The sequence below is a fragment of the Poeciliopsis prolifica genome, unplaced genomic scaffold (genome assembly GCF_027474105.1).
Source record: "Poeciliopsis prolifica strain line A6 unplaced genomic scaffold, Auburn_PproV2 SCAFFOLD009, whole genome shotgun sequence".
Lineage (NCBI taxonomy): Eukaryota > Metazoa > Chordata > Actinopteri > Cyprinodontiformes > Poeciliidae > Poeciliopsis > Poeciliopsis prolifica.
The window spans coordinates 5,432,420-5,450,746 of NW_026562384.1; the positions used below are offsets into that span (position 1 = coordinate 5,432,420).

An 18,327-nucleotide genomic window follows, 5' to 3' on the forward strand; every position below is an offset into this window, starting at 1 on the left:
GCCTCTGAGGAGTGGTGGTGTCAGGGGAGATAGAGGGAGGCAGCGAGGGATTCGCTGCCAGAGGGGCTGGAAGCAGAGGAGGAGGAAAGAGAGAGAAAAGACTGTTTGTTGGATTAAACCATTTCCAGTTCAAATGTATTCAAACTTTAAAAAGTCAAGACAATATCACAACAAAAACTGACAAAAAATATGCAGCTCACATATATCCTTCTGTTGGTATCACAACTGATGCATCAGGTGTTTACAGTTATTTTTTGTGTCATACTTTAGTGATCATGTCTGTTTACTGATCTTTTTACCATAATGATTTAACCGGGAGACATTCATGATTACCTCAATAATTTTTCCGTGGTTTCTCTGGGGGTGGGTTGTGTCACAATTTATGCATTAGATAATTGATTATGTGTAATTTCTTTCATCGTTGATGGAATATTCGTGATGCAGGAATTAGTTTCAGGTTGCCGCCCGCGTACCATGGCTCCCCAACTAAAATATAATTAATTGTGTGTCTGAAGGTGGCATATGGCAGAAATTCATATTAAAAACCCATAAATTAAGCTTCTGTAACAACGATTTCTGTTCACACATTTAACGATGTTTTCCGTCATTTTTCTTTTTTAGTGCAATTTTTAAAAAATAATCCAGGATTTACCTTTTTTTTTCTTGTAACTTTCGTCTTCGAACTCCATGAATTTAGTCTTCTTTATCTTGGATCTATCACCAAAGGTCAGCAGACCAGAAAAACCCAGAGTGTGATTTTGAGAAAGGTACTAAGGTAGAGATCTGAAAAAAGAACTCATTTTATTGACGTTGTCCCCTTTTTATTTTTAATGGAAGTATTTTAGGTTGTTCTGCTTAGGAATGCCCTCAGATGGAATTTCTATGCAAATTCCATCTGAGGGCAGGAGGGGGAGATGGCAGGAGCTGCTGAGGAGAGTAAAGTGGAAGAGGGATGAAGACTGGGAGGAAGAGGGAGGGGTGTACGCACACAGGGCTCAGTGGGGGGATGGATACGTCTGTGCAGAGAAGGTGGCGGTGGGAGTCGCACAAACAGTAAAACAACCAGCCGCGGCTTGTGTATCGGGGCGTAGGATGCAGCTGTGGTCTGCCGAGGAAACGCGGGGATTTACTCAGAACTAACCGAGAGGAGAGAACGACTTAACACCTGGGGCACAAAGAGGGGCGGGAGACTCCGGAGGAAACAAAGGATAAGGCTGCAGAGGAGACAGAGTGAAAGAAGAAAAGCCACAAGATAGGTGGGCAAACGTCAGAGCAGGTAAGGACAACTTTTAAATGAGAAATAAAGCTGTGCTGACATGCTTTAATGGATGAAGTTTCAAGATGCTAAATAATTTGGGGCTTTTATGTACAGAAAATTGTGGAAAATAAGCAATAAAAATGTAACGTTTAGGGAAAGCTATAATGAGCACACAGTATGAGGACATTTACCATAATTCCTACTAATTTCCACCCATTAACTTTCAATTTGGCCAAGAGCAGGGACAATCATTGGTGCTCATGTGTCCATGGTCAATTAATGAATGTGCCACAATGCAACTCATCTGCAAGATGTTTTGCTTTGGTAACCAAATCATGGATTTGCATAATTTTGAACAACAGCAAGACATGAGAGCTGCAGATTGATCTTACTGCTTTCTATTAGTGGCAGTAAGATCAATCTGCAGGCGGTTGGAGAGAAAGAGGGTAGGGGGGCTCAACCAGTGACGAGGACTCCATAGTGAGTTAGTGTTGTGATTAGTTGTCGGTGATGCAGTGCAAATAAACCAGGAGGCTGTGACAACACGAATGGACAAACCTCGGCAGACCTAGAAAAATCAGCTGAAATACATAAATGCACAGGCAGTCACATATCTGCTCAGTGGTCTTTGTGTTATTAAGTGTGCAAAATGGAGCAGCTGCTGACGTAGGATCAATACCACATTCCTGTGCATTTGTTGGTGGAGACGAAGCGCTCCATGGCACTGGAATGACTCTTGAGCTGCAGATTTCCCCCGAGGTGTGTGACCACGTTCATGTCAGATGCTGCCATCCAATGGTGACGCTGTGCCATCCTGTACTGTGGCGCGAAAGGAGAATGGCTTGTGAAGTCTTCGCACAACTTGAACTTCTTCGTATTTGTCACTGCACACCACAAGCTTCAATTTTCAAAAGAAATCTTTGAAAAGAAAGGCTTGTATTTACAGTAGTTCCTTGCACTGGAATATCCCGAAAAATATAAGCAACCAATAAAGTCATGTTTGGGCTGTAAAATCAAATCCCCAAGTTTTGGATTGGTCACACAATCATACATCTCCAAATCCTAGAACGATCGGTGGATGAGGCGGAGGGATTTTTCAAAAGGATGACTTCACTGTGAAACCTTTGAAGGTGGTTTAAGTTGAAAATGAAAGTGCTTCAGCTGCCTTGAAGGTTCTAACAAAAGTCAACAAGAAAACTAGACAAAAAAGTTAAAGAAATGAATCTAAAAGCAAGTTTATCTTTGACAAACTGACGCACCGAAGTTGAACGCCTAAGACGTGCCAGATTTACCTAAGGAATAGAAGTTAGTAGACATAGAATGGTACTGTAATGTTTTACTTTAAGTAATTCACTCAACAAATCAAACAAATAAGGAAGAGAGGCATTAACTTCAAAGAGGCGAGTCGCCATGTGGAAAACACAACCGACATGTCGAGGAAGGTGAAAGCAGAACGTAACTTTTTTGCCGTACAGTTTGGTGTAAAACTAACTCTGCACAACATTTCCATCATGAGACACAGTGATGGCTTCATAATGCTGTGGGAATGTTTCAGAAGGGGAAAAAACTATTCCTTCAACTCAAATTGCAGCTAAAGCGATTCTACAGATAATTGACACAAAGGGGCTGAAACAAAACGCCCAGCTCACTTTTCAGATTTAACTTTAGTTTTTTCTTCCACTTCCCACTTGATCTATCACTGAAAAGCCGACGTGGACATTTCTGATCGTGACATGACAAACACGAAACTGTTCAAGGAGCACAAAACTTTTGCAGAAAGGGAATGACGTGTGTGTGCGCTTTTCACTCCTTTTTCTCACATCATTTGGACAGCGCCGTCGACCTCTGTCTGTTGATCCGCAATGACTGTCCAGCTGAATGAGCTTCTCCTCATCTGCCTCACCGTCACACAGGGGTGAGCGACCTGGTGTTGAAGCGCAATCGTTTTTATTGTCCGTTTCTCATTGACTGGCATTTCCTCTTCCCCCTCAGCGGTTGCATGTTCTCTAACAACCACTGGGGTGAATGGAACGGCTCTCAGCTTCAGCCCACCATCCAGAAGCTCATGAAGGGATACAATCGCTACCTAAGGCCTAATTTCAACGGTAATCAAAAGACTGAGAATCCTTTTTTTTCAGTTTTGGTGTTTGCTGACTGGATTTTGACCACATTTCTTGTCTTTGTTCACAACAGAAGGTCCTGTGGAGATTGGGATGAGCCTGGACATCGCCAGCATTGACGCCATCTCCGAAATAAACATGGTACACCAAACTCCGTTTTGTTCTTCTTTAGCAGCTGGGCTCAGTAAATAAATCCTTCTTGACGCCATCCTGCCAGGACTACACAGCGACCATCTTTCTCCGTCAGCGGTGGCGCGACTCCAGGCTGGTGTTTCCCGGGAACGAGAGCGTGAGCGTGGATGGACGCCTGGTGTCGCTGCTTTGGATCCCGGACACCTTCATCCCGGACTCGAAGCGCTCCTTCCTTCACGACGTGACGGTGGAGAACCGCCTCATCCGCATCTTCAGCAACGGCACCGTGCTTTACGCACTCCGGTACGTCGCACCTTTCCTGCAATCGGCCGCGCTCTGGCCTCAGGTCCCGCTCAAAACAGGAAGGAATCACCGATGCATCACCATCCAGTCATGGACCTTCAGGGAGTGACACTTCATTTCTGGATGCCTGGCGTCCCTGAAATTGCTTTGATTTGTCATGTCCTTGGCATCTTTGAAAATGTGTCTTGACATTTAATCTGTTTCGTCACCCGGCTGCAGAACTTTGTTTTGACTCCAAAGCTTAATAGATTGAGAAGAAGAAGAAAAAAAAAACATAGAGCAGCTTTGCGTTTTGTTTAGATTCACCCTTCTTCTGGCTAAATTAAGGCAGACAGTGATTCATGAATGTCAACATGGACGGTGGCGACTCGCTTCAAACATGAGTCAGAAAGCTGCCCTCGAATGTGCAGAATGCGTCGACTCAATGCTTACTGTGTTTCCGAGGGATTTTTGGGATGATAAATTATCGAGACTTAGAGTGAAACAAGAATTATGCATCAGACAGCAAACTTTCATGCCGAGACATCAGCTATACGTCTACGAGTCTTACAGGAAATCTCAATGTCTGGATGTGCAAAGCTGGTGGAGACATATGTCTAAACACTCGCAGCTGTAATCGGAGAACAGTCTCTTTACAAAGCACTGATTCGGGGAGGGCGAGTGGCGACGCACAACACACTTCTTTGATTTACAAATGGAAGTTTGCTGCGCACAGCAAACTTTTTAGACACCAGTTTTGCTTTGTTACACACATAGCGATACAATATGTGATATATTGTGGAGCTTCAAGTCCCATTCGTCTCTTTAAAAAAATAAAAATAAAAAATAAAAGACAGAGAAGAACACAGTGAGGCACATTGAATCTCACGTGTTTGCTCCAGAAGTAAACACTACTTGCGGAAAACCGTGACTACTTGCACGCTCGCATTCATCGCCTGATTTAACTCACCTGTCAACAGTGATTGCACATCCTGGTGTGATGATATAAAACCAGTGATCAAGGCGAAACAAACCATGGATAATCACAGAAGTGTGGCCGGACTTTCTTTAAGCAGAAAAATTACAAGCTGTGGGGGAGAAACTTCACCCTCAGCTGTCAGAGTGAGAGTCAAACGTGAATAAAACATCAGACGGTGAAAATATTTGCTGACACGTCAAATCGGGGCCTTTGTTTTATTTCTTAACTGTCTCTCAGAAGAAAAATAGCTCTTAGCTTTCACTGATCTGTTGCTGTCATGTGCTCAACAAGAGAAGGAAAGGCTTTTATTGGGAAGAGGGGGGGTAAAAAAAAAAAAGTCATTTTTGATGCTTTTGCTTTGAAAACTCGACAGCATCACGGCTACAATCGCCTGCAACATGGACCTGACCAAATACCCCATGGACAAACAGGTGTGCACCCTGCAGCTGGAGAGCTGTGAGTACTGTCTTTCTGCCCGCCCTTCGTCAAGTGTGTGTCCGTCTTCTTTCCATGACCTCCGCGGCTTTACGTCCTCACCATCAGGGTGGAGAGTACAGGCTCTTTGTTGCTGTGCAGATCTGATGCCATGACCGTGCACTAATAGCACGTGTGCTGCATTGTCAGGGGGCTACAACATACAGGACGTGGTGTTCTACTGGACGAGAGGGAACGATTCTGTGAAGGGTTTGGACACCTTGCGGCTGGCTCAGTACAGCGTGGAGAGCTACTACACGTCGGTGACGGAGGCCGTGTACGAAACAGGTACAGAGTGGAGTAATGTGCGGCCAAGATGCTGTCCAGTGTGAACGCAGGCCATCGCTTTTATGCGTTTAGAGAGCTGTGCTATTTTATGTCTCTAAACAGGTCATTACCCCAAGCTGGTGCTGCATTTTTCCCTGCGCAGAAATGTCTTGTTCTTTATCTTGGAGACATATGTCCCCTCCATTCTGCTGGTGGTTCTCTCCTGGGTCTCTTTCTGGATCAGCCAATCCTCTGTGCCAGCCCGAACGTGCATCGGTCAGTACTTTTTTGCTCTTTATGATTCTGGTACACCATGTACACCATGTACCAGTCAAGCCTCTGAAGACACCGGCTTGTTGTTTTTTTTTTTTTTTTTTAAATTATGGTCAAATTAAAATGGAAACTTTGGCTACGTCGCATGATAGGAGGCATGTACAATTGGAAACAACTCCAACTGAAGCGGCACATGTGCTTCAGCTTGCACTTTGACTATGACCATGTTATGCAATAACATGGTCATGGTTATTGTTGTTCCAGACGACTTATTGTTGTCCCCGTTTTCTTTGCCAAACACCATCCGTGTCTCAGTGCAAAATGTTTTGGGAGGCATTTCAAGAGTCAGTCTGCTGGATTGTTGGTGAAAGTGGACAGGAACATGCATGTTGAATGCCACTGCACAACAGCCCCATGTTGAATTTGAACGTTCACCCCACTCCTGGTGGCTAGAGAGAGAACCGGTAAGTTGCAGGGGATGAGGTGGATCCACACTGCCAGCAGCTTCACCCGTTGTAGTTTTGCACACAATAAACTTAAGTTTCATGTGAAAGTACAGATTTGTACAGATGTAGGTTTGCACGCCTTTTGTCTGAGCAAATTACATAGTTACTCACTGGTCTGAGGATTTCATCACTCGCTTACGGTACTTGATGGTACTCTGACATCTTCCTACGACAAATCAGAGAACTATTACAGAATCCAACATGCAGTAGCGATAATTTATTGCTATGTCCAAATTTTCTTAAGTTTCCAGAAACGGTAGGAACCATTCTGATCGATAAACTGCTTCAAATTTATTCTTGCTTTTACAATTGATTGCTCGAATCGCCATTCAAATCTCTGAAAAGCAGGTTGTTGCTTGATTGCGATGCGTCACTGTGGAGAATAATGTTTTTGCTTCTTTTTTTTTTTTTTTTTTTTTTTTAATCTTTTGACTTTTGTTTATTTCCAGAACATTTGGGCATGTCTTATCTGTCAACCAAAAACTAAAACCTAAAAGACTGTTTAAATATTCTGGAAAAGAAAAAGACATTTTGCCTACAACCAACCCAATACTTTAGATATCACTGCTCAGCTGCTTTAATTCTCCAGTTACCTCACTGGACTGCAGTATCACATTTGCCTTTGAATCTAAGAGTCGTGGAAAAGCAGAAGCGCAAGCTGCAGCAAGGCGCCACAAACCAGCCGTGTGCGGTTCGTTAAAATGCTCCTCAAAAGTGCAGACAAACAACAGAATTGCCAGAAATATTGTGCGTTGATTCCCAACAAGCCAGTTGTGATTGTATCAAATGCTGCAGCGCTGGCTGAGGGGATCTCGTTAGCAGAACCAGAGGAACCGGACGTGGAGCTGCTCATTAAATGTATGAATCCAGACCCGGCTGGACGCAGCAGCAGCAGAAATGGATTGAATATTTGCCAGTTTGTCTGTGGACTTTCTCTTCTAAGGAGCTGAGGCATTTTCATGTCAGGACGTTGCCTCCGGTCTTTGTTAATTTACCTCTTTCTACTTGTGACGTTCAAAGCAAAAGTTCAAAATTTCTGCAGTTCATGGACTTTTAAAGATTAGGTTCCGACCCACCGTTATCTGTGCCTCTGGCTTTATTTAAGAAGAAAAAAAAAAAAGCTTTTTGCTCACGCTGCTTGCTCAGCGGTGTTGGTAGACTTATAATATGATTTAAAATATATCTTATTAATAAAATGTTTGACTGGCTGAAATGAACAATTTTGTCAAATTTAACATTTTTAGCTTCTTCTTCATAGCTGAACATAAATTATGAACCAATCTTCAGTTGTGCAGAGACAAACATGTGCTGCAGAAAATCCTTCAAATAATTACAAGAATAAAAGAAATTGACAAGTCTTGAGCCACTCGAACAAAACATCACAGTTAAAGAAAGCATTGAAATAGAAAACCTTCTTCTCAAAGTAAACCGATCGATATGTCGTTCTACTCAAAATCACACTTTGATCGCCCGTGCAGGAGTGACCACCGTCCTGACCATGACCACTCTCATGATGGGGGCCCGCACATCCCTGCCAAATGCTAACTGTTTCATAAAGGCCATCGATGTTTACTTGGGCATCTGCTTCACCTTCATCTTCGGTGCCCTGCTGGAATATGCCTGTGCTCATTTTTACACGATGCAGCATCAAACCATCGAGGATCTACACCGGGTAAGAAACATGCCCCAGGCCACGAAATGCAGTCATGGGTATTCACTGTGACTGGATTAACGCGTCCATCTGTGTTTGTGTGCGTAACCTTCAAGGAGCTTTTGAGGGAGTTTGCCGAGTCCAATGGAAACGGCCTGGTGCCAATCGCCAACTCCAGCCAACCGAACCAGTCCGTGGAGGTGGGCACCACCGCAGAGGAGCCGGCCGAGGAGCCGGCGAAGAGCGGCAGCAAGAACCACGCGGCTTCCACGGAAAAAGCGCAGAGCCAGGGCTGCGGCTTGTCGTCCGTGAAGGACGCCTCGCGCAGAGCGGCCGCCGTCTTCATCGTGGAAAATCCGCACAACATCGATCGCCACTCGCGTACCGCTTTCCCCGCAGCATTCCTCTTTGTCAATATCCTGTATTGGCTCTATTATCTCTTTCTCTGAGTGCTGATTGGCAGCAGGCAGCAGGAGAGCTCGCGCCGCTGCCCTGAAGCCCTCCTACCTCCTCATTAGCCAGCGGCTGGACCTGGACATGTCTCATGAAACCTTTCTTTTGTAGCACCCAGATAAAACTTGTTGTAGGGGCTGCGAATAATAAGAAGCAGTTAGTCAGGACTGTGCTGTCTACTAAAAAGGGTGGTGTTGATTGCGAGTCAATGAACAGCTCTGCACATTTTTAAGCATGAGGGTGTGATGATTAAAAACCAGAGCTTTCAAAAGTATTCATACCGACTTAACCTTTCCAAGTCTTAGGCTACAACCACTACAACCATTTTGTGTGACATACCAGTCAAAACCCTGATTGATAACCAATATTTCATCAAATGCTTTGCATCTGTGTGTATTCAGCCCCTCTTGATCAATACTTTGAAGGACCACAAATTATCACTGCAATTATTACTGCAACCATTTATCTCTCTTTTGGGTTTGCACATCGAGAGACTGATTCTTTTTGCCCCGCTTTTATTGGCAAACCAACATAAGTTTTAAAAGAGTGACGTGGAACATAATTTTTCAGGTCTCTCACGAGACTCGGAGTTGGATTTATAAAGGCCGAACCGTTTCATGACAGTTTTGGCTGTCTGTTTGGAATCCTGCTGTCCCTGTCGTTACTGTTTCACAACCTCGAACAGCTTTTTTTTTTTTTCTTTTTTTTTATCTCTCAGGCTTCCCCCTTCTGGTTTGGATTCCTTCCACCCACTGAAGAAACGCAAACTCACAGCAAGACGCTCCCATCTTTGCTGAGTCTCCTGGATCGGCTGTGGCAAGATGCGTGTTATGTTAGCGATGGCTTTCCTCTTGCTCGTCGAACTTGACGACACACGCAGGCTTGCTCAGCGAGCGGACTTGAACTATGCTGCTGCCTCATACGTGATCCATCTCACACTCTGCATTTTATGTGCTACTTCCAGCTTCTGGTTGGTTCTTTTTTGCCCAGAGCACAGAGTCTCAGCCCTGTGAGACTCTGTGCTCACCTCCTGACGTACAGCAGACATGACCAGGTGGTGCAGAGACGCATCACTCCATGACATGCTAAGCAGCATGGTGGTTGTTCTGTTCTCTCAACTATGTCTTTGCCACACTTCCTTCAGTAGCCGGTCGCCCCATCATCAGATTCTTCCACCACTGCGGTTTCTCTAAAGTTACTTCCGGTTTCTCGGCTGCTTCTCTGGTTAACTCAAGCCAGTTTCCTGTCAGTTTCGGTGGACAGCCATGTTAGGACTGAAGTTGTGCCATACCTTTTCCATTTTCAGATGAAATTTTAAACAGAGCTTTGTGAGATCTTCAAAGCTTGAAACAGTGCTTTGTAATTTGACCTTAAATCCTCCACTTTATGATACTTGTTTTTATTTTCCCCCCCACCACTGGTCGTTAGCAAACCTGGTGATTTCTCTTTGAACGCAGGTTTTTGCATTGGGATTCATTATCAGGTATCAGATGCAAATACCTACTCTCAATTTTCAGATCTGAATTTGTAAAAAATAAAAACGTGGAAAACCAGCTTCATTTCTCCACTTCACCAAAAGTGCATTGCTTTGTGTTGGCCTGTCGCACTCAATCCGAAATCAGTACATTGATGAAATACTTTTGTAAATGGAACGTGACAATATGTGGGAAGGATCGAGCGGTGTGAATACTTTTGAAAAAAGGACTGCCGAATCACCAGCTCCATCTGCTGCGCGACATTGAAATGGGATTATTAAGTCATGTAGATGTGCTTTGTTTTTTCCTGCTTTGGCTGTTTCAGGCTATATAACTGGCCATGTGCAATTAAACTGAAAACGACAGTAACTATGACTTGTTGGTGGAGTTTAATAAAGACCTTCCACGTCTTGGTGTTTTACGACAATAAAAAGAAGAAAATCAACTGCTTGTACAGTGAAAAGCAAATGTATTAGTCCCTCATCCAGGTTTACATAAAGTGCAAAACTTGAGAGAAAGAATTTAAATGACAATAAAAGGGATAGATCAGAGTAGCACCGCTAAATTAGTCATTCAGTTACCTACCAAAAAGGTTCAAGTTAATGTCAGACGCTGCTCGAGCCAAATCAGTGTGGCCAGGGGACATTAATAGAATAATTTAAAAAACTCTAATGGCCAACTCTTAGTGTCTGAAACTTTTGCACAATGCCGTTTGTTGTACGACAATGACAGTCTGACGCAGAATGAAACAAAAACAGTAGTTTTAGTTCGCTATGTACATGAAGAAAACAAACAAAAACATGCCACTGCGTGAAAGGCACCTCGAAGTAAAACTCTTTCCAAAATATCACATTAGTCAGGTTTGGCCTGCACACCGTTTCACGTTTGTCATTTGTGATGCCGCAACTGTCTGTGCCTTCCAACTCCACGGTTGATGCACTTCCCTCTGCTTTCAGTCCATGTCTCTTGTGCCTTTGTCGCATAGATTCTCCCTCTCTTTCTTTTCCTTGACCCATTCAGTGCCCTCAAGACAATGAAAATACATGGATGCAGTGAGTTAAGAGTCCAAATAGTGAACGCCGAGCAGACGGTTTCACGGCTCCAAAGAGAAAAATATCCAGTGGAAATGTACCTCCACCTGCTGGCGGATTTACGTATTGCTTTCGACACAAGTCCTAAATGTCGGAATGGAAAACCTTTGTTTAGTTTTTTTTTTTTTAATCAGTTTGGCAGATGAACCCGATCAAGAAAGAAGGTGGAAAAAGTCACACCCTGTAATATCCATTTACTTCAGTCTTTTCCATCAAAAATGTCTCCTAGATTCTTTTCTTTAACTCCCATTCCTGCAGGAAAAGAACATAAAGAGGAACAAGTTCATTTTATGTACCTCATTGAGTGTCATGATTAACATCACAAATTACAAAAATTGAAATAGAATACAAAATCTGACAAATTATTAAATTAAAAATGCAGAAATGTGTGCTGCTATTGATTCAGCCCTAATTTTAATCGTGTGTGTCTCTGTGTGTGTATTAGGAAGAAGGCGTACATTACATAATATTCTGCAATGTACTGAATCAAGACTGGTTGGATTTTTTTCCACATATGTAATTATCTATTGTATTCAATACACTGTCTGAAGTGATCTCAATTGCTCAAATATATATATTACCTGAATTATCCTGACAGTAGGTCGACCTGCTATCAGGTACAATTGCTCTAAAGGTTCAGTCAGATGTCAGTCAGAAGTGAATTGTTGTACATTCTCATCTCAGAATCGCAATGCTCATGAGAGATGTTTTATCAATACGAGCAAAGGATCTGTGTCCGCATGTTCCAGTCACTGATAAGTATGAGATCCAAGGACCTGGAGCTTTAGAGCACTGACAGGAGTTTGTCCCCTTTCACATATTTATTCTGTTCCTGAGTTCTTGTCACTTCAAATCAAACTATTTGTTTGAAAGACAGATTAAAGATGATTTTAGTTAGAAAGGGGAGTCCAACTTGGCCCTAATTGAAAAAGTGATCACCCCCTAATCCAAATAAAAGGTTGTGGCGATCTTGGTGGAAACAGCAATCGTCAAGTGTTCGCAATAATTCAAATGGAGTGACTATTAAGATTTTTTTTCAGACTTTGCTGAACAGATTTAACCCACACCGGAAGGTTTTTGTCCATGAACAGCCTGTTTAATGTTAGGCTATGACAAGCGAAACAGATGTAAGTCTAGCCTCTGACCAGGCCACTGAAAAATGGATCTTGTTTGTTTTCTAACAAAGAAAGAAGTAATGTGACAGACTGATTAGCTGCTCTGTAAATCTGAGCATAACATATTTAATCAGCATCCTCACCTTTGCTTTCTGCATGACGGTTCCAGCAGAGGATGCGCAAATCGACGGCGGCCTCTTTCGCATCTCCGCGGCGCAGTTCACTGGTAAAGAATCACTGTAGGAATTCTGGATTTTTTTGCCGAACTCCTGAGAAAAGTTGAGAAGTAAATTTAAAAAAAAAAAAAGAAAGAAAAAAAGACTGCAAGGTGAAAGAGCTTTCTCTTTCCACACAGATCGACAGATATACCTTGGCAGGTGGCCTGGCCTCCACAGGTGCGCCCAGCGCTCCGCCTGCCAGACTCTTCTTCAGGTTTTCTTTGACCTGTGTCAGTCTGAGTTCCAGGTCCACCCTCTCAGCCTCTTTGGCCTTGCAAGCCTCCTCCAGCTGGGACACGTGCTTCTCCAGCAAGGACTTTCTCCTCTCTGCTCCACAAAAAACCACATACTTTTACATTTCTGCTGTCTTTCCAATTGTGACTGTCTCACTGATAAAACTATTTTCATATGTTTTAAGATACTGAATTAGTAGCAAGATGAGATGGTGGTTGTTGTTATTGCATTTCCTGCATTTGGAGAGTAATGCACTGTTCCAGTGAACAAGTCTGAATGCTCCCTCTGTCAGCGATAGCAGCATACCGCGGGAATCACAGGAAATTGATTAATTAGACATGGGAGACATCTTCATAACCGCGTTGTTGTTTTTAATACGAGTAATAGTTGTATGTGTCTCACTGGGGGGCATTTTCCTTTCACATGACCCTCATACAATAGTGGTCAGAAACCAGGATCAAAAACACACAAAAGCTGGAAAGAACCCTTCACAATTACTGAAATTCGCCTTGCATGAATTAATCTTTTAATGCAGTAGTAGTATAAATCAAACTCACGATTTCTAAAAATATATATTATTCTTTCATCCAATTCCCATTCCATTTATTTATTGAAAAAAATTCATTGTGTTTCACCAAAGCTCCTGATTCCACAATTACTGGACCCTTAAAAAGTACTTCTGAAATAAATGTTACTGAATGACTTTATAATGTGTGGTTCATTGAACTGATCAAACTGTCAGAATTTTTTTTTTCAATATTCCACAAGTCAGATGTGTTTTCTTAAGTCTGAACATGTCTACAAGTGAGCAACTCCTCATCCAAACTTGCTGTAACATCAATCAGAACAAGAATAAAAAAAAAAATGAAGTCAGTTGGAATTCACAGCAAGCACAATAAGAATGGAGGTAAAAAATAATAACAATAGTAAAAAAAAAAACTCAAAACTGTCAGAGGACTGCAGAAAAAAGACGCATGTCGGGTCATCAAATCTCTAGATTTATCTAAATGACCACTTGTTGCTTGTGGCGAACCAGATGTGCTTTCTGTGCTTCAATTACAAAGAAGAGCAGTTTACAAAATCCCAGCTGGACTTTAAAACTTAGACCTGGAGTTCAGCATGAGGTCACATCAATACAGAATGGTCCACAAGAAACAAAGTCAAGATTATTTCATAGCCATCTCTGTGGGTGAACGGAAATCCTGGAGAAAACCAGAAGCTGAGTTGAATATGAGAGTCCTATCTAGGCCCAGGACTGTGGATAATGAAGAGAAATTGTGTCACAGATCACACTCTATTTTGTGAAAGGTGGAGAAAATGAAAAGTTGTCTCGTTCACAAAAGAGGGGTTGTATGAAGAATGATTCCCAAAATATTGGAAAATGAACACCAAGCAAGCACTGTTAACCTATTGTTTTGCACTGCATGAATGCAATCAAATTGAGTTTTATCAAAAAACTAAATTTCAAATGTCCTGCTACAAAAGATTTATTTATATAGCTTTTTACATATCTTAATCGCGGGTGCTAATAAAGGACACTGTATATTTATATGTAATAGTATTCTAACAAATCTTAGCTAATGAGTACTGGTGATCATTTAAAGACCCCAGATGAAATTGAAAATTATTTATGTATCATTCTGTTTTCTTTTTGTTTATCCTCACCTGAAGCCACCTTAAGCTCTTCCTTCAGTTCTCTCTTCTGCTGTCGGAGCGTCACCAGCGCATGCCGTATTCCGTCCCGCTCCGTTTCCAGCTCTTCTTTTTCTCTGAGGTAACGCTTGGCATCTTCCTCCGCTCGTGTTTTTCCATAGAGTCCATAAGGGTTGGTATCTGGGCGGGAGCAAAAGGTGACGGGGGGGTTCAGACGTGCAGGGGTTGTGGGGAAAAAGGAGAAAAAGCAATAACGCATCTCCCTGTGTGATTAACACTGCACTGTTTTTTGTTGTTGTTATTTTTTTTTCTTTTTGTGGTTGCACAGTTGAGTAAGTTTAATGTGCTGGATTTGAATGGACTGAAATGCTAAGTTTTATATTTCTTGGTGACTAAGACTTTATTTAGAGGGAGATTAGACGACGCGTGAAGAAGAAATAGCACACCCACTCATACAGAGCGGGAGGTCAGGAGGTGAGACAGCACATCTAATGCGAGTGTCCAATAAATCTCGGGTTACATCCTGAAGTTCTCAGTCATTAAGAGTGCAGAGCTCCTTTTATGTGTTGGAGAAACAGCGATGCAAACCCTCTGCAAACCAGAAACACTAATCTGCTCCACTTGTAAAGCTAATGACACCACAAGGCATTTGGGAGAGGGCGAGAGAAAAAGGGAGATCACCGGTGGAAAACGAGAAAGGGATCAACAAAGAAAGAAGAAATATTGAGGCAGATGGGGCCTTTAAATCACAGGGCTGTCAGCAAACTGGCTCAGCCCTAGAAGGAGCGCACAGAGAGTGTGAGCTCTTTAATGCACAAGAGAAACGGAATCTCTGACTCCACTGTGAAATGTAACTAGAGTATGCTAACAGGAAACATCTGCATTATTTCTTTTTAATTCGTTTTCTACTCTCTGGAGTGACACATGGACACTGTGGGTGGGTATAAAGCTGAAAAAATACTGTGTAAAAATATTGTGGAAATTGTGTATTATGCGAAAAGTGCTGACACTGATGCCTGACTTTTACCTCAAAAGTCCACATGAAAAAGACAAGCCTGTGCTTTTATTGTGTGTGTGTGTGTTTTCGAGCGTATTCAAAGTTCTCAATTTATCCACAATTCGGGTCGAGATGACAAAGATTTTATCCAAAAACCTTGTTATTTATTTAACAACGCCATACAGGGCTGAATAATTCACAATTAAAACCAAAAACACCTGAAAAAGTAAGAAATAATAGAAACCTTGGGTGAGTGATTTATTATCTTTCAATATGAAGAACTCAATATAGTTTTATCAACAATTGTGTTGTCAAAATTTCATAACGAAGATGACAGCTTATCAACTTTGTCACCATAGCGATTTTACATTACATTTTTAGTTATTTGTTGCAATAATTTTATCATCTCATAATCAGAATTAGCTTCACTTGCAAAGTTTGTACACACAAATATCTAATATCTCAAAAGTTATTTCTGTTTCTCCAAATCATAATGAACTAATGCATCATTATTCAGGGTTAGAAAATTGGTAGAGCATGTTTTCAAGGCTGTTTTGGACACTTACTTTCACTCTAATAAACAAATCTCTCTCCATTTTCCTTGAATATCTGTGAAACAACAGACTAGATGCACCTACTTGAGCCTGTTCGCTTCAGGGTCAATGATGACTTGTCTTGGTCGAAGCTGCTGTGGGAGTAACTGGAGTGTCGCTTCCCTTGATTACGTGACTTCTCGTTTAACTGGGTGGAGGAGAGAGGAGAAGGGATGGATAGCATGTAGAAGAATAAGAGGAGAGTGAGGAAAGAAATTTTAGAATAGCAGACCCAGTAATAACATAAAAATCCAATAACGATAAGAAAACGCTGAGACTTGTATGTAATTAGCTAGAGGTGGTGAAGGGTATGTCTCGCACTCCATGCCAGTGAGATCAAGAGAGGAGTTTATGTTCTACAAAACGGCCATGCCCTTTCCCTTTCCAGTCATTTTTTCTATCCCCGAAATCTAAAAATGCATAAAATAGACAGCTGGCTATTTATTTAATATTTATTTCATTCAAATAGAGATGGTCCACAACAGCTGCACACATATACAGGCACTGCAGTCCAATCGCATCAAAGTAAAGCAATCCGCCGTAAGTTTCTGTTAGACTCAGAAACAATGCGTGTGCCCCACCTGCGTGTCCTCAGTCGGGACCTCGTCGTACGTCCTGGAATCTGTGGAGGTGCTGCTGGAGGAGGTAGCCCACCTACGACCGGAGAAAAAGGGAGAGGAAATCGGCCCGAAGGAGGTCAAAACACCGCCTCTCTCCTCCGAACTGTCTCAGATATCCCAAACCCGATCCCTGTCTCACTCACAGGAAGGAATTTCGAGCAGCGTCCCTAATGTGTGCAATGGTTTCCACGTCAACGTAGTCGTAATGCAGGGACTCGGGGTCCGTGGCAGAGCCCATTTCCGCTAGGATGACGCCGAGCCACTGCCCAAGCTCCTCAGAGCTACTCGCCTGACAAAACACAGGGTGTTTGCAAGGTTTCAGCAAGTTTAATCAATAAAACACTGTACACCAACTTATTTATTTCATCAGGAAGGAGACGGACAAGTTTTTATACAAATAAATGTGCAAAATGTTATAGTAAAAAGTTTGTCTATTAATCCTTGTGGTCATCAAAAATTTTTTTTTTTTTTTTAAGTTTGGTTTGGTTTCTCCACCCACTCCACCCAAACATGCTGCTCATAAGAACATAGTTTATTTGAGTTCATCAGGACTTTTTAAGTGACAACATCTGTCTGGCGTTGGCCAACCTGAGACCCGCAAGAAGAAATGCATGAATTGATAGCTCAAGTATTTTTAAGAGGTTTTCAGAAAAAGGCCATGATTTTCCATGCAGTTGTCAGTGTGAATTGGTTTTAGTAAGCCGTGCACAACGCGTGCAGTTGTGTTAGAGTTTTACCTCCAGAGCTACCATCTCTGTGCTGTCCTTCATGATGCGGAAGGCAAAGGGGTGTTTGGGTCCCAGCCCCGGGACCACCTCGCAGCCGTTCAGTGGCAGGGACGGCAGAGAGGTCCGCGGGTCTCCCCGGTCGTGATAGAAGTGCAGGGAGCCTCTGCACACACAACACCAGTGCTCCCGCCATACCTGATTCACCAGCACCAACAGGTAGCCTGTGTTTTTGGTAAAGCAGGGGGAAGTAAAAATAAATTGTCTGGGAATTCGAAAGATCTCGAGAGTCTGAGAGTTGATCGAGACACGACCTTGCCGAGGGTCACCGTAGGATGTCCGGGAGTCACCCGACCGCGATGACTTTTTCTTGGAAAAGCTGATGATGCGTGTGATCTTCCGTCCTGCAGCGAAAGCTCCCCGCTTCACCTTAACTAAATCAAAATTTTAGCTTGTAAAAAAATGGAAACATGTGCCAACATGCTTTTCAATAGAATCTAGCAAAATGAAAGAAAAAGAACATCTGATCTTCAAAAGGATTTTATAACAGAAAATCTGAAATCAAAGATATGACATGCATTTTTATTCAACCTCGCTAGAGTAAAATTTTGGGACAATTTTGTACTGCCTTTGAGGTACATCTCTCTGCATATAACATGCATGCCACTTCTTTGTAATCTGGCTCAGTCAGTTTGTATTTTGGTCTCACCTGACTTCAGTACCATTTTCAAAATGTTTGCTGTGTCCTCTGTAGACATGCGCTAATTGGTAAATGTGACTTTACAACACATTTATATGTGTTTAATGAAACAATTTGTTTCTTTATGCCTATTCTCCATAAGGGCTAGACTCTGAGTCTGACCAATAGTTGGCATATCAACAAACTCTCCCACTTGAGTTATGGAACTATGCATCTCTTTTTAGAGTTACCATGAGCCTCTTGACTGCTCTGATTACTGCATTGACCATGTCTTGGTAGGTTTGCAGTTTCACAATGTCTTTCTTATATTTTGATTTTGCACTTTCTGGTGCTTAATGAGCTTTATCTTAGGGGTATCAATTAAAAAAAATACTAAACAGGCATGCTCCAGTTGTCAGACTTGAATTTGTGAAACATTGTGAGTTACCTAATGTTATCTTATTACATCAAGACTCATTGGTATCCATTGGAGTTTGTAGTTCTGACATGACGAGATGAAAACCTCAACTGA

General features: G+C 42.3%; 2 protein-coding genes across 7 annotated transcripts in view; one reads left to right on the forward strand and one right to left on the reverse strand.

Moving 5' to 3' along the window:
• The first annotated feature begins 1,014 nt into the window (after positions 1-1,014).
• Positions 1,015-10,245, forward strand: gabrp (gamma-aminobutyric acid type A receptor subunit pi). 2 transcript variants are annotated; one of them, XM_055033905.1, is made up of 10 exons: positions 1,015-1,276; positions 3,092-3,173; positions 3,251-3,363; positions 3,452-3,519; positions 3,596-3,813; positions 5,145-5,227; positions 5,396-5,533; positions 5,636-5,788; positions 7,770-7,963; positions 8,059-10,245. In XM_055033905.1, exons 2-10 carry the CDS (start codon positions 3,121-3,123, stop codon positions 8,389-8,391), a joined length of 1,353 nt encoding a protein of 450 aa, XP_054889880.1. In that variant the 5' UTR covers positions 1,015-1,276; positions 3,092-3,120; the 3' UTR covers positions 8,392-10,245. The 2 variants fall into 2 exon arrangements, with proteins under 2 accessions (XP_054889880.1, XP_054889881.1); XM_055033906.1 differs by lacking the exon at positions 3,092-3,173.
• Positions 10,246-10,319: 74 nt separating this feature from the next.
• Positions 10,320-18,327, reverse strand: part of afap1l1a (actin filament associated protein 1-like 1a) — a 31,334-nt gene continuing 23,326 nt past the window's right edge. For all 5 annotated transcript variants that reach the window (XM_055033903.1, XM_055033904.1, XM_055033901.1 and 2 more), the window contains exons 11-19: positions 17,431-17,550; positions 17,129-17,340; positions 16,535-16,680; positions 16,353-16,425; positions 15,817-15,919; positions 14,194-14,361; positions 12,446-12,621; positions 12,220-12,345; positions 10,320-11,213 (exon numbers count right to left, since the gene is read on the reverse strand). In XM_055033903.1, the coding sequence (XP_054889878.1) occupies positions 11,187-11,213; positions 12,220-12,345; positions 12,446-12,621; positions 14,194-14,361; positions 15,817-15,919; positions 16,353-16,425; positions 16,535-16,680; positions 17,129-17,340; positions 17,431-17,550 (1,151 nt within the window). In that variant the 3' untranslated portion in view covers positions 10,320-11,186. The remainder of the gene's footprint in view (positions 11,214-12,219; positions 12,346-12,445; positions 12,622-14,193; positions 14,362-15,816; positions 15,920-16,352; positions 16,426-16,534; positions 16,681-17,128; positions 17,341-17,430; positions 17,551-18,327) is intronic.